Consider the following 15,021-nt stretch of genomic DNA (forward strand, 5'->3'; position numbering starts at 1 on the left):
GTCTTGGCATTCTTATCAAAAATACATTTGATCACCCACACTTAGCATCATGCTCGAGAGTGAAAAGTTGAAAGATTTCCAGAGAAAAGGCAAGATTTCCTCTAAGATCAGGAAGCCACTCTTGTTCAATATAGTGTTGGAAGTCCTAAGCAGAGAAATTAGGCAAGAAAAAGAAATACAAGGCATCTAAGTTGGGAAAGGAAGAATTAAAATTGTCACTATTTGCAGATGACATGATGCTTTGTATAGAAAACACAAAAAACTCCACCAAAAACTTACAATAAATAATTCAGTAAAAGTACAAGATAACAAAATCAATACAGAGAAATCTGTTGTGTTTCTGTACACTAATAATAAAATAACAGAAAGAGACATTAAGGAAACAGTTTTATTTACAACTGCATCAAAAAGAATACCTAGGAATAAATTTAACCAAGAAAGTAAAGGATCTATATACTGAAAACTGTAAAATATTGATGGAATAAATTAAAAAGGACAAATGAAAGATATTCCATACTTTTGGATTGGAATAATTAATATTGTTATAATGTCCATACTACCCAAAGCAATGTACAGGTTCATTGCAGTCCCTATCAAAATTCCAGTGGCATTTTTCAAAGAAATAGAACAAACTATTCTAAAAATTAGTATGAAACCACAAAAGACCCAAATAACCAAGGCCATCTTGAAAAAGATCAGAGCTGGAGGCATCATGCTCACTGACACCATAAGGCTGCAGTAATGCCAACAATATGATACTGGCACAAAAACAGACACAAAGACTAGTGACACAGAATAGCCCAGGAATAAACCCACATATAATGCTAACTCGTTTATGGCAAAGGAGCCAAGAATACGCGATGGGAAAGGACAGACTTTAAGTAAATGTGCTTGGAGGATTGGCAGCCACATGCTAAAGAATGAAACTGGAACAATTTTCTATGCCATAGGTAAAAATGAACTCAAAATGAATTAAAGACTTGAACATAAGACCTGAAACCATAACTCTCCTAGGAGAAAACATAGGGGTCAGCTCCTAGACATTGGTCTTGGAGATTTTAGTTTGACATCAGTAGCAAAGGAAACAAAAGTTAAGCAAGTGGAACGACATCAAACCAAAAGCTTTTGCACAGCAAAGGAAACCAACCAATGAAAAGGCAACCTAGTGAACAGGAGGAAATATTTGCTAACCACATATTGATAATGGGTTAATATCCAAAATATGTAAAGAACTCATACAACTTAAGAGCAGAAAAACGATTGCTTGAAAATGGGCAGGGGATATAAACAGACATTTTTCTGAAAAAGACATACAGATGGACAACAGATACAAGAAAGTATGCTCAGCATCACTAATCATCAGGGAAATGCAAATGAAAACCACAGTGAGTTATCACTTCACACTTGTCAGGATGGCCATCTTCAAAAAGACAAGAGATAACACGTTGATGAGGGTATGGAGAAAGAGAAACCCTTGTGCACTGTTGGTGGAAATGTAACCTGGTGTAGCCACTATGAAAAACTGTATAGAGGTTCCTCAAAGAGTTAAAACTATCATTTAATCCAAAAATTCCACTTCTGGGTATTGATCTGAAGAAAATAAAAACACTAACTCGGAAAGATATCTGCACCCCAGTGTTCATAGAGCATTATTTTACAGTAGCCAAGATATGGAAACAATATCAGTGTCTGTTGGCAGATGAATGGATAAGAAAAATGAGACATGCCTGCCCACTCACCCACACCATCTATAAGCACACAGTGCAGTATAATTCAGCCATTAGAAAGAAGGAAATTCTGCCATTTGTGACAACATGGGTGAACCTGAAGGACATCATGCCAAGTCAGAAAGACAAAGGCTATGTGATCTCACTTATATGTGAAATTTTTTTTAAAAAAACCAAGCTCATAGATAGAGAAAACAGATTGGTGATGGGCAAAAACAGATGGTGCAGAGAGCCAAAAGGTACAGGCTTCCAGTTAAAAGTAAGGGCTGTGGATGTATTATACAGCATGGAAACTATAGTTAAATAGGGTACTGTATCGCGTACTTGGAAGTTGGTAAGAGAGTAAATCTTAGTAGCTCTCTTCATTAGACTTACTGTGGTGATCATTTTGCAAGACATACATATATATATGTTGTGTGGTATACCTAAAACTAGCATAATGATGTAGATCAGTTATGTCTCAGTCAATCAGTCAATCAATTGCATGTGAAGTCTAGGGAAAAATAAATTAATGAAAAATTTTTAAAAAATCATTTCACCATGTATGTGAGGTTTTATTTCTGGGCTATCTATTCTATTCTGTTTTTCCGTGTGTCTGTCTTTATGCCACTACCACACTGATTTGATTACAGTAGCTTTCTACTGAGGTTTTAAATCAGAAAGAGTGAGTCCTCTGACTTTGTTGTTCTTTTTCAAGAAGCATCATAACATTCAGGGAAATCTAATCAGATGACTAAGAGCTTTTATTAGCCACCTTGGGGAAAGAGATGAGACATACCAGGAGTGAGGCCCTTCCATCCTAGCATGTAGGATGCCTGTCAAATTCTGCCCAGATGCTCTGTGCTGGTCCCTTTTACATTTCAGCTCTGGGTGATGTGCACTCCACACTAACTTGAGATGTGTCTAAGACCATGAACTTGGTTAAGTTTTCTGGGCTGCTTTTACTTTCCTGTTCCTCTTAGATTCGTTAGGCTAGAAAGGATCTGTGAAAATTGATGTTATTAGATATAATTTTTTCTGTACTTTAAAAGAATTCACATTCCTTACTGACTGTTGTGGGGCTGGCTGCTGCCTTTAGAGAAACTCTTAACTGTAACTGTGCTGAGACTGGAATTGGATTCCCCGTCAAATAACAAGCTTATCTCACTGCACAAACGGGTGTGACCTTCAGCAAGTGTTTGCCGACAGGAGTCGGGCATCCAGTGTGCTCTGCTGGTCCCTCTGCTGCGTGACTGGTGCAGGGCTGGGTCTGGAGGTGAAGCACGAGTTGGGTGTTGTCTCTGCCTGGAGAGGGCACGTGATTGGTCACATATCCCCATGTACTGTACAGGCTGTGGTGGGGTCGCAGTCGAAGCCACCATTCAAATGCAAGATGTCCCGACCTCATGGGCTAGAGTTACCAAGTCCTGGGGGACCAGGAAGTTTTGCTTGTGGCTTACTCATTGCAAACGGGAAGTCTAATGAGAACCCACAGCCTACCCTCTCCTAACGGAACCAGAGCTTGGCTACAGTTGTCCTGTCTGAAACCACCCTTAGCATTGGTGTCTGGTCCAGTGCGTTCTGTGTGGCCTGTGGTGGTGCAGGAGTCCTGAGGTTGGGCTCCAGCTCCGGCGCCTGACATGGCCTTGCTGTCTTGCAGATGTCTCACGCAGCCACCAGTGCCTTCTGCCGTTCTATTAAGCTGCAGTGTGAGCTCTACCCCTCGAGAGAAGTGGCCATTTGCTTGGACCCTTACTGTGGACTTGGGTTTGTCCTGTGGTGCCTCTGTAGGTGAGTTTTCTCTGTATCTCTATGATATAAGTAAATAATCATGCATGCTTTTTCAAATCACCTGTGAGCTCAGAGCTGCTCATGGGAGGGGGCTGCCTGCAGGTGTGGCTCCCTCTCAGCCTGGGTCTGCATGCTGGTAGCCAGGTAGCCACACTCTCCAGTGTCTGGAAGGTTAGTCTCCGTAAAATATGCTGAAACTAACAGAAACAACATCTGGGTCTGCTCTGAGAAGCTGTCTGTTGGGAGGCCGTTTTCCAAGCAACTCCCAGACTTTGGGCTTGCTTCTTGTAGCTCCAAATCTTTGTATATGTTCCCGGCTTGGAACTGTGACCAGGGGCATCCAGGCTCTTTCCTCCTTGGCTTCTCCCTGACTCTAGCTGGGGGATGCTGGGAGTAGGCTCCTCTCCCCTCCTGGCAGGTATCAACAGTATGTATGGAAAGAATGAATATTGATTGGCATTTTTCTCTAATTGTACATATATGTTCATCGTAGAAACTTTAGAAAATACAAAATAATATAAAGAAGAAAATTAAGCTTTCCATAAGTATACAACCTAGTGAAAGTGATAGAAAGTGAAAGTCGCTCAGTAGTGCCCAACTCTTTGCAACCCCATGGACTATACAGTCCATGGACTTCTCCAGGCCAGAATCCTGGAGTGGGTAGCCTTTCCCTTCTCCAGGGGATTTTTTCCCAACCCAGTTCTCCTGCATTGCAGGCAGGTTCTTTACCAGCTGAGCCACAAAGGAAGCCCAAGAATGCTGGAGTGGGTGGCCTAACCCTTCTCCAACGGATCTTCCCAACCCAGGACTCAGACCGGGTTCTCCTGCATTGCAAGCAGATTCTTTACCAACTGAGCTGTTTTGGCATATAGTCTTTCAGATTTTATTTTCTAATATAGTGTACTACTTTTTATTAACATTTCCAAATATATGCAAGTGGTTTAAGTGTGTAGAAATGCTGTAACAAACACCAGGCCCCAACAGCCAGCTTCACATGGACTGTGTTTTGCCAGTTTTGTGTTAGGGTGATAGAAATGTTCTAGACTGCATTGTGGTAAGCATTGTATGACAGCGAATTTGTCAAAGTTCTTTTAATTCTGTGCTTCAAATGGTTGGATATATGATATGCAAATTATACCTAAGTAAAACTTTTTTTTTTTTTTTTAAAAGAAAACTCCTTTCCTTGAAGTAACTGAGGTGTATGGCACAGACCCTACCCTGCCCATTCAGTAGGCTAACCAGTGTGACACCACAGGGCAACATGTGTTATTCTGAGTTGTACAACTGCCTTGCTCAGGGTGCCCAAATTGCGAGAGTTATCAATTCTTTGTATGTTTTATCAAGTTAATAATCTAAAATCATTGAATTATAAATGTAAACTTTATATTAGTTACCAGAATGTATTTTTTCTCTTTTCCTGGTAAACATTTTTTATTTTAATTTTTTTATTTAGGTTTTCTTTTTCAGAGCACTATTAGTTTCACAGCAAGATTGAAGGGAAAGTGCAGTTCTACCCCATCCCTGCATGCACAACTTCCCCATTATAAGCATCTCCCACCAAAGCATATGTTTTTTACAAACTAGGAACCTACCTTGATGTATTATCATCCCAGAGTCTGTAATTTACATCAGAGCTCACTCTTGGTGCTATAGAGAGCCCAGAAACAGACTCAAGTAAGTACAGTCCTTTGATCTTTGATGGACGTGCAGAAGCAGTACAGCCATATAATGACCTTTTCAACAGATGGTGTTGGAACAACTGGACATCACCCCCACCCCCTGCAAAAAAATGAATCTACACGGAGGCTTTGTGGCCTTCTCAAAAATAGATCAAAATACATCATATACCTAAATGTGAAACATAAAACTATAAAACTCCTAGATGATAACTTGGGAGAAAATCTAGATAATCTTGGGTTTGGTGATGACTTTTCGACACACCTCCAAAGGCTTGACCATGAAAGAAATAATTGACAGACTGACTATTAAAATCAATTGTCTCTGCTCTGCGAAGGGCACTGTCAAGAGAATGGGAGCAGGCCAGAGACTGGGAGAAAATGTTCCCAAAGTGTTTTTAAATTGTTCTGTTCTTTTTGAAGTTATGATCTAAACTGAAAGAGTTGAGGTTCCAGAAATTTGCAGGAAATAGTTTCTTCCCTATAAGCAACCTGCTATTAAATTGGAAAGTATAATAGCCAGTGCCAAGAAATCAGTATTGGTTAATAAATGAAACAGCAAGCGATCAACTTCTGTTGGAGTGAGACAAAGGCAAGTAGAAAATTGGTGAATCAGGTTTTCTGTTGTCCTGTATTAGGATTTAATAGCTTTTTTATTAATGTTGACTTTCATTTATAGAAGTGAAGACAGAGGTGAAAGTATGCTTAATTTCCACAAGTGTGCTTAGTTTCTCTCACCTTGAACTCCACTCTGTGGACCCCACCTTTTCATGCCCTTAGCAGTCTGATCAAGCGAATCTTTTATCCTGATGCGTATTCTTAAGAAAGCTAGTAATAGGTGATTTGCATTTTGTTTTCTTCATTTTGGGTTTCCTTATGATAGGATTTAAAAGGAAAATGCTGATAACAATGTGGAAATGATAGATTGTCATAATTAAGAAGTGTATTGTTACAGGGTGTAAACACATTATGTACATTTCGGTTCCCTAACACATGGGACTCCAGTGTTGTTAGCTGAGCTTGTTGTGTGCTGGAAAATGGGAGTCCACCGTGACAGAGAAGTGTGTAAACTGGAGCTGGAACAGAAGCCAGGCAGGGGTTCTAGTTCAGGTGGTCCGGTTCATCCTGATTCACGAGTGGGTTGAATAACATTTGGTGCTCATGGAGAACTCCAAGCCACGTTTCCTGGTGGATAATTATGACTTTCATGGTGCGCGATGTACAGGGTTGTTAGATCTTGGGCTGTTACCTGGCATTGATCCAATTTTGGCGAGGGTGGTTCTTTTAACATCCATTCAGCAGAGGTAAATTTTTCATTATTTTTATTTCTTCCTGCTTAATGCTGCCTTGAGGATTCTCATTGAAGTTGGCACCTGAGCTAAAAAGAAAGCTCTAATTCAGGGTCATTCTACACATGGTCTGTAGGCTGATTCTGGAGCGCCACATTGCAAAGGGCAGAGGGTGCATTGGTGGCTGTGGTACTAAACACCAAGAAGTCGTCCACGTGGAGGCTGCTGTTCATGTTGGTGTGCTCAGGGGCAGGGGTCTCCCTTAGCTCTTACGGCCCCTGGAAAGAAGATGAGTGCTCCAGGCACAGTCACCGGACCTGTGTGTGTGAGGGGCAGCCCTGGTGCACTGTAGATCTAGGCTTCTCCTCAGACCCCAAGTGTATATTCTTGAAAAGCTGATTGGTTAGAATTGTTTTAAGTAGGATGTGCCGGTTTCTCAACCAAATGGAAAAACTGATTTTAAGGCACTGCAGTGTTGGATACAAGAACTTTTGGATAAAAGTGTGTTTTCACAACTGCAGGGCTTGGCTCCATTTGTGCAGGAGTGTTGTTGGATCCATCTGACTTGCAGTAAGTAGCTGTTTGACTAGGATGTCAATATTTGTAATACAGATGTATTTGCTGTAGTGCTGTTTGATCTCTTAAATAACCACCATATTATAAAGTCATCCTTAAAGACCTCAATCATTTTCCGAAAGACAGATCTTAGAGAAAAATTGACAGAATTTTGAGTGTTACAATTATTGGAATGGCCTCTTACTGAGTTTTATATAATGACTATAAAAATAATTTTTATACATTTCCGTAGGGCTCCAATGGAATGTGCAGTTTTGCATATTATGTGTATAGCAAAACTTTTACATTAGCAGGATTTCAGAGGAAATATTTGCATACTTTCAAAGGAAAGTTTGGGGTATTAGAATCCTTTATCCTGAGACCAGGATGTACTGAGATCAGTCAGTACATCCTCAGAACTCTTGGATTCCCTGGTGGCTCAGATGGTAAAGAGTCTGCAGGCAATACGAGAGACCTGGGTTCAAACCCTGGGTTGGGAAGATGCCTTGGAGAAGGAAATGGCAACCCAATCCAGTATTCTTGCCTGGAAAATCTCATGGATGGAGGAGCCTTTTGTTCTGATGGGTGGGGCCATGCTCAGTAAATCTTTAATCCAATTTTCTGTTGATGGGTGGAGCTGTGTTCCCTCCCTGTTGTTTACCTGGGGCCAAACTATAGTGGAGGTAATGAAGATAATGGCCACCTCCTTTAAAAGGTCCCTCCCATTCATGTACTGCTAAACTCAGTGCCTGCACATCAGAACAAGGCCCAGTTTCCCCCACACTCAATCTCTCCAATCAGGAAGCTTCCACAAGCCTCTTATCCTTCTCCATTAGAGGGCAGACAGAATGAAAACCACCATCACAGAAAACTAATCAAATTGATCACATGGACCACAGCCTTGTGTGACTCAATGAAACTATGAGCCATGCAGTGAAGGGTCACCCAAGACGGACAGGTCATGGTGGAGAGCTGTGACAAAACGTGGTCCACTGGAGAAGGGAATGGCAAACCATTTGAGTATTCTTGCCTTGAGAACCCCATGAACAGGATGAAAAGGCAAAAAGATAGGAGAGTGAAAAATGAACTCCCCAGGTCGGTAGGTACCCAATATGCTACTGGAGATCAATGGAGAAATAACTCCAGAAAGAATGAAGAGACGGAGCCAAAGCAAAAACAACACTCAGCTGTGGATGTGACTGGTGATAGAAGCAAAGTCCGATGCTGTAAAGAGCAGTGTCACATAGGAACCTGGAATGTTAGGTTCATGAATCAAGGAAAATTGGAAGTGGTCAAAGACAAGATGGCAAGAGTGAATGTCGACATTTTAGGAATCAGCGAACTAAGATGGACTGGAATGGGTGAATTTAACTCAGATGACCATTATATCTACTACTGTGGGCAAGAATCCCTTAGAAGAAATGGAGTAGCCATCATAGTCAACAAAAGAGTACGAAATGCAGTACTTTGATGCAATCTCAAAAATGACAGAATGATCTCTGTTCATTTCCAAGGCAAACCATTCAGTATCATGGTATTCCACGTCTATACCCCAACCAGTAATGCTGAAGAAGCTGAAGTTGAACAGTTCTAGGAAGACCTACAAGACCTTTTAAAACTAACACCTAAAAAAGATGTCCTTTTCATTATAAGGGACTGGAATGCAAAAGTAGGAAGTCAAGAAACACCTGGAGTAAAAGGTAAATTTGGCCTTGGAGTACAGAATGAAGCAGGGCAAAGGCTAATAGAATTTTGCCAAGAGAATGCACTGGTCCTAGCAAACACCCTCTTCCAACAAGGGAAGACTCTATACATGGACATCATCAGATGGTCAGTACCAAAAACAGGTTGATTATATTCTTTGCAGGTAAAGATGGAGAAGCTCTATACAGTCAGCAAAATAAGACCGGGAGCTGACTGTGGCCTAGATCATGAACTCCTTATTGCCAAATTCAGACTTAAATTGAAGAAAGAAGGGAAAACCACTAGACCATTCAGGTATGACCTAAATCAAATCCTTTAATATAATACAGTAGAGGTGAGAAATAGATTGAAGGGATTAGATCTGATACACAGAGTGCCTGAAGAACTATGGATAGAGGTTCATGACATTGTATAGGAGACAAGGATCAAGACCATCTCCAAGAAAAAGAAATGCAAGAAAAGCAAAATGGCTATCTAAGGAGGTTTTACAAATAGCTGTGAAAAGAAGAGAAGTGAAAACCAAAGGAGAAAAGGAAAGATATTCCCATTTGAATGCAGAGTCCAAAGAATAGCAAGGAGAGATAAGAAAGCCTTCCTCAGTGATCAGTGCAAAGAAATAGAGGTAAACAATAGAATGGGAAAGAGTAGAGATCTATTCAAGAAAATTAGAGATATCAAGGGAACATTTCATGCAAAGATGGGCACAATAAAGGACAGAAATGGACCTAACAGAAGCAGAAGATATTAAGAAGAGGTGACAAGAATACACAGAACTGTACAAAAAAAGATCTTCACGACCTAGATAATCATGATGGTGTGATCACTCACCTAGAACCAGATATCCTGGAATGTGAAGTCAACTTTTGCCTTAGGAAGCATCACTGTGAACAAAGCTGGTGGAGGTGATGGAATTCCAGTTGAGCTATTTCAAATCCTGAAAGATGATGCTGTGAAAGTGCTGCCCTCAATATGTCAGGAAATTTGGAAAACTCAGCAGTGGTCACAGGACTGGAAAAGGTCAGTTTTCATTCCAATCCCAAAGAAAGGCAATGCCAAAGAATGTTCAAACTACTGCACAATTGCACTCATCTCACATGCTAGTAAAGTGATGCTCAAAATTCTCCAAGCCAGGCTTCAGCAAAACATGAACCATGAACTTCCAGGTGTTCGAGCTGTATTTAGAAAAGAAGAGGAACCAGAGAGCAAATTGCCAACATCCACTGGATCATCAAAAAAGCAAGAGAGTTCCAGAAAAGCATCTATTTCTGCTTTCTTGACTATGCCAAAGCCTTTGACTGTGTGGATCACAATAAACTGTGGAAAATTCTTCAAGAGATGGGACTATCAGACCACCTGACCTGCCTCTTGAGAAATCTATATGCAGGTCAAGAATCAACAGTTAGAACTAGACATGGAACAAGAGACTGGTTCCAATTTGGGAAAAAGAGTTTGTCAAGGCTGTATATTGTCACCCTGCTTATTTAACTTATATGCAGAGTGCATCATGAGAAACGCTGGGCTGGATGAAGCACAAGCTGGAATCAAGATTGCCGGGAGAAATATCAGTAACCTCAGATATGCAGATGATGCCACCCTTATGGCAGAAAGTGAAGAGGAACTAAAGAGCTTCTTGATGAAAGTGAAAGAAGAGAGTGAAAAAGTTGGCTGAAAGCTCAACATTCAGAAAACTTAAGATCATGGCATCTGGTCCCATCACTTCATGGCAAAGAGATGGGGAAGCACTGGAAACAGTGAGAGACTTAATTTTGGGGAGCTCCAAAATCACTGGAGATGGTGATTGCAGCCATGAAATTAAAAGACGCTTGCTCCTTGGAAGAAAAGTTATGACCAACCTAGACAGTATATTAAAAATCAGAGATATTCCTTTGCCAACAAAGTTCCATCTAGTCAAAACTGGTTTTTCCAGTAGTCATGTAGGGATGTGAGAGACAAAAAGAAACCTGAGCACCAAAGAATTGATGCCTTTGAACTGTGGTGTTGGAGAAAACTCTTGAGAGTCCCTTGGACTGCAGGGAGATCCAACCAGTCCATCCTATAGGAAATCAGTCCTGAATATTCGTTGGAAAGACTGATGCTGAAGCTGAAACTCCCAATACTTTGGCCACCTGATGCGAAGAACTGACTCATTGGAAAGGACCCTGATGCTGGGAACAATTGAAAGCAGGAGGAGAAGGTGATGACAGGATGAAATGGTGAGATGGATCACCAACTCAATGGACATGAGTGTGAGTATACTCCGGAAGTTGGTGATGGACAGGGAGGCCTGGCGTACTTCAGTCCATGGGTTCGCAAAGAGTCGGACATGACTGAGCAACTGAACTGAACTAAAAGTAATCACCAGCTTGTAGCATTTGATCTGAGAGCAAATGTTTTCAGCTCTTCACCACTGAGTATTTTAGCTGTGGGTTTATCATATAAGTCCTCCATGCCTAGTTTCTGGAGTGTGTGCTTAGTTGCTTCAGTTGTGTCCAACTCCCTGCAGCCTCTTGCACCATGGCCTGCCAGGCTCATCTGTACATAGGATTCTCCAGGCAGGAGTACTGGAGTGGGTTGCCATTCCTTCTCCAACTTTCTGGAGAGTTTTTAATCATAAATGGATGTTGAATTTTACCAAAAGATTTTTCTGTATCTATTGAGATGATCATGTGGTTTTTATTCTTCAATTTGTTAATGTAGAGTACTACACTGATCAGCCCTGGGATTTCTTTGGAAGGAATGATGCTAAAGCTGAAACTCCAGTACTTCAGCCACCTTATGTGAAGAGTTGACTCATTGGAAAAGACTTTGATGCTGGGAGGGATTGGGGGCAGGAGGAGAAGGGGACGACCGAGGATGAGATGGCTGGATGGCATCACTGACTTGATGGACGTGAATCTGAGTGAACTCTAGGAGTTGGTGACGGACAGGGAGGCCTGGCGTGCTGCTATTCATGGGGTCACAAAGAGTCGGACACGACTGAGCGACTGAACTGAACTGACACTAATTTGAAAATACTGAAAAATCCATGCATCCCTGGGCTGAATTTCCCTTGATTGTGGTGTATGATCCTTTTAATATTGTTGGATTTGGCTTGCAACTACTGGAGCTCATAAAGTTAATTCAGTAAATTGGCAGGATACAAAATCAATACACAGAAATCTGTTGCATTAACAGTGAAAGGGCAGAGAGAGAAATTAAGGAAACAACCTCATTTACCATCCCATCAAAAAAAAATAAAATACTTAGGGATAAACCTCCTAAGGAGGCAGAAAGACCTGTATTCTGAAAACTGTAAGATGCCAATGAAAGAAATTGAAGAGGACACCAACAAATGGAAAGATACACTGTGTTCTTGGACTGGAAGAATCAGTATTGTTAAAATAACTGTACTGCCCAGGACAATCTACACATTCAACACAATTCCTATCAAATTACCAAGGGCATTTTTCACAGATCTAGAACAAAAAATTTTAATTTGTATGGAAATTTAAATTTGCATGAGAACATAAAAGACCAAATAGCCATAGCAATCCTGAGGAAGAAGAAGGAACCAGAGGAATTAGGCTCCCTTATTTCAGACTACACTACAAAGCTGCAGTCATCAGTACAGTATGGTGCTGGTACAGGAACAGAAATACAGGTCAATGGAAGCAGGATAGAAAATCCAGAGATAATCCCATGCCCCTGTGGTTAATCAGTCTAGGACATAGGAGGCAAGACTGTCTATACTGGAGAATAGATAGTCTCTTCAGTATGTGGTGCCAGCAAAACTGTACAGCTACATGTAAAAAAAAAATGAAATTAGATCATTCAATTTATGGTTTATCATTTATCTTTATCATTCATTTCAATTTCAACACCACAGGCAAAAATAAGCTCAAAAGGCGTTAAAGACCTAAACTTAAGACCAGATACTATAAAACTCATAGAGGAAAACATAGACAAAACACATCCATCGCAGCAATATCTTCTTGACTCCATCTCCTGGAATAATGGAGATAAAAACAAATGTGAGCTAATTAAACCTGAAAGCTTTGGCACAGCAAATGAAACCATAAACAAAATAAAATGACAACATATTGACTGGGAGTAAATATTTGCAAATGATGCAACCAACAGGGGATTAACCTTCAAAATATGCAAAGAGCTCTTGCAGCTCAATACTTTGAAAAACCCAATCAAAAAATGAACAGAAATCTAAAATTACATTTCTCCAAAGAAGACATATAGATGGCCAACAGGTACGTGAAAAGATACTTAACAACATTGCTAACTATTAGAGAAATGCAAATCAAAACTATAATGAGGTATCACTTCATACAGTCAGAATGGCCATCATCAAAAAGTCTACAAATAATAAACTCTGGAGAGGGTGTGGAGAAAGAGGACCCCTCCTACAGTGTTGGTGAGATTGTAAATTTGTGCAGCCACTATGGAGAATAGAGGTTCCTTAAAAAAAACTAAAGATGGAGTTACCATATGATCCTGCAGTTCCACTCCTGGGCATCTATCTATCTGGAGAAAACTCTAATTTGAAAAGATATATGTAGCCCAGTGTTCATTGCAGCATTGTTAACAGCAGCATGGAAATTTACAAAGACAGGGAAGCAACTAAATGTCCATTGACAGATATGGTATATATACACACAAAGGAATATTACTCAGCTCTAAAAAAAGAATGAAATAATGCCATTTGCAGCACCATGGATTGATATAGAGATTATCATGCTAAATGAAATAAGCCATATATGACATTGCTTATATGTAGAATCCAAAAGAAAAAAGATACAAAGGAGTTTATTTACAAAGCAGAAATAGACCCACTGACATAGAAAACAAACTTATGGTTACCAAAGGGAAAAGTGGTGGGGAGAGGGATAAATTAAGAGTTTGAGATTAACATATACACACTATTATATATAAAATAGGTAACCAACAAGGAAGGCCCTACTGTATAGCACAGGGAACTATACTCAATATTTTGTAATGCCATCTGAGGAAAAAGAATCTGAAAAAATACATCTGTGTGTGTGTATAACTGAATCACTGGGCTGTACCCTGCAAGCTGACACAGCTTTGTCAGTCAGCTACTCCATCCAGGCATCCCTGGGGCTCAGATGGTGAAGAACCCGCCTGCCATGTGGGAGACCTGGGTTCGACCCCTGGGTTGGGAAGATCCCCTGGAGAAGGGAAAGGCTACCCACTCCAGTACTCTTGCCTGGAGAAGTCTATGGACAGAGGAGGCTGGTGGGCTCGAGTCTGTGGGGTCACAGAGTAGGTTGTGACTGAGCCTGTACACAAGAGAATGCATGTATTTTCCTTAGTTCTTTTTTGGTATTTATTTGGATCACTTTGAGTGAAATTATAATCCTATTCTAATTGTCTTAGTTTTATTTACTCTGAATGTCAGTTTTCTGAACTCGAGTTGGGCATGCTTTTCCTCAGTTGGCTGTTTAGTACACATGTAGGCTGCACAGCCTCTGTTGCAACCCTCTTCTCTGCCTGTTGATGTGGTGGCCACGGAAGACAGTACTGCAAGGACTGAGGGCAGGTCCCGATGAAACTTCGGTTGCTAAACCAGACAGCATTCAGTTTGTCAGCTGCTCTTCCGAACTTTAATTCCTTTTAACCAAAATTCAGTCCTATGTTTCCCACTGTGAGATTCAGTTTGTTAGTGTAGTAGCTCTGAGAGAAACCTACCAGCATCGTAGCTTTGAGATACCTCATTAAGTGCTCAGAATGACAGTAACTGCAGATCATAGTTAGATAATTCTTCTGTATTTTTCAGAATGTTTTCATAAACACCTTTTGTTTTTTATTTAAAAACACCGGGAGTAGAGTTGATGTGACTGTATCCTCTTGCAAATGGAAGCAGGTGTTTCTCAGAGGCCAGTGGATCCCCTTCCTCCATCCTTGCTGAGCCCTCCCATGTCTCTCTGCAGCGTGTACTCTGGGCACCAGTCCATCCTCATCCCGCCGGCAGAGCTGGAGACCAACCCTGCCTTGTGGCTGCTTGCCGTGAGTCAGTACAAAGTCCGGGATACGTTTTGCTCCTATTCAGTGATGGAACTGTGCACCAAGGGGCTGGGATCGCAGACAGAATCCCTCAAGGTAAGCAACCCAAGAGTGCCCAGAGCGTTGCCAGCATCCTGGGGAAGCACAGTATTGGAGGCCGTGGAAGAGGTGTGGTGGGGCAGCCACTGTCATCTGAGGGTTTACAGAGTTGCTTCTACATGAAAACCTCGTTTTATACCATGAATGTTTTCTCACTGCCGGAGTTAGAGATCAGAACATATGTTA

At 41.0% G+C, this 15,021-nt stretch overlaps 1 protein-coding gene across 7 annotated transcripts in view; it reads left to right on the plus strand.

Moving 5' to 3' along the window:
* DIP2C (disco interacting protein 2 homolog C) overlaps positions 1 to 15,021 on the plus strand; it is a 308,047-nt gene that overhangs the window by 265,235 nt on the left and 27,791 nt on the right. For 5 of the 7 annotated variants that reach the window (XM_069547940.1, XM_069547941.1, XM_069547944.1 and 2 more), the window contains 2 exons: positions 3,367 to 3,497; positions 14,664 to 14,832. In XM_069547940.1, the coding sequence (XP_069404041.1) occupies positions 3,367 to 3,497; positions 14,664 to 14,832 (300 nt within the window). Of the gene's footprint in view, positions 1 to 3,366; positions 3,498 to 14,663; positions 14,833 to 15,021 lie in introns of those variants that run through there. The other 2 variants (XR_011248191.1, XR_011248192.1) reach the window with 1 other exon arrangement.

This window comes from Ovis canadensis, chromosome 13, assembly GCF_042477335.2.
Source record: "Ovis canadensis isolate MfBH-ARS-UI-01 breed Bighorn chromosome 13, ARS-UI_OviCan_v2, whole genome shotgun sequence".
NCBI lineage: Eukaryota > Metazoa > Chordata > Mammalia > Artiodactyla > Bovidae > Ovis > Ovis canadensis.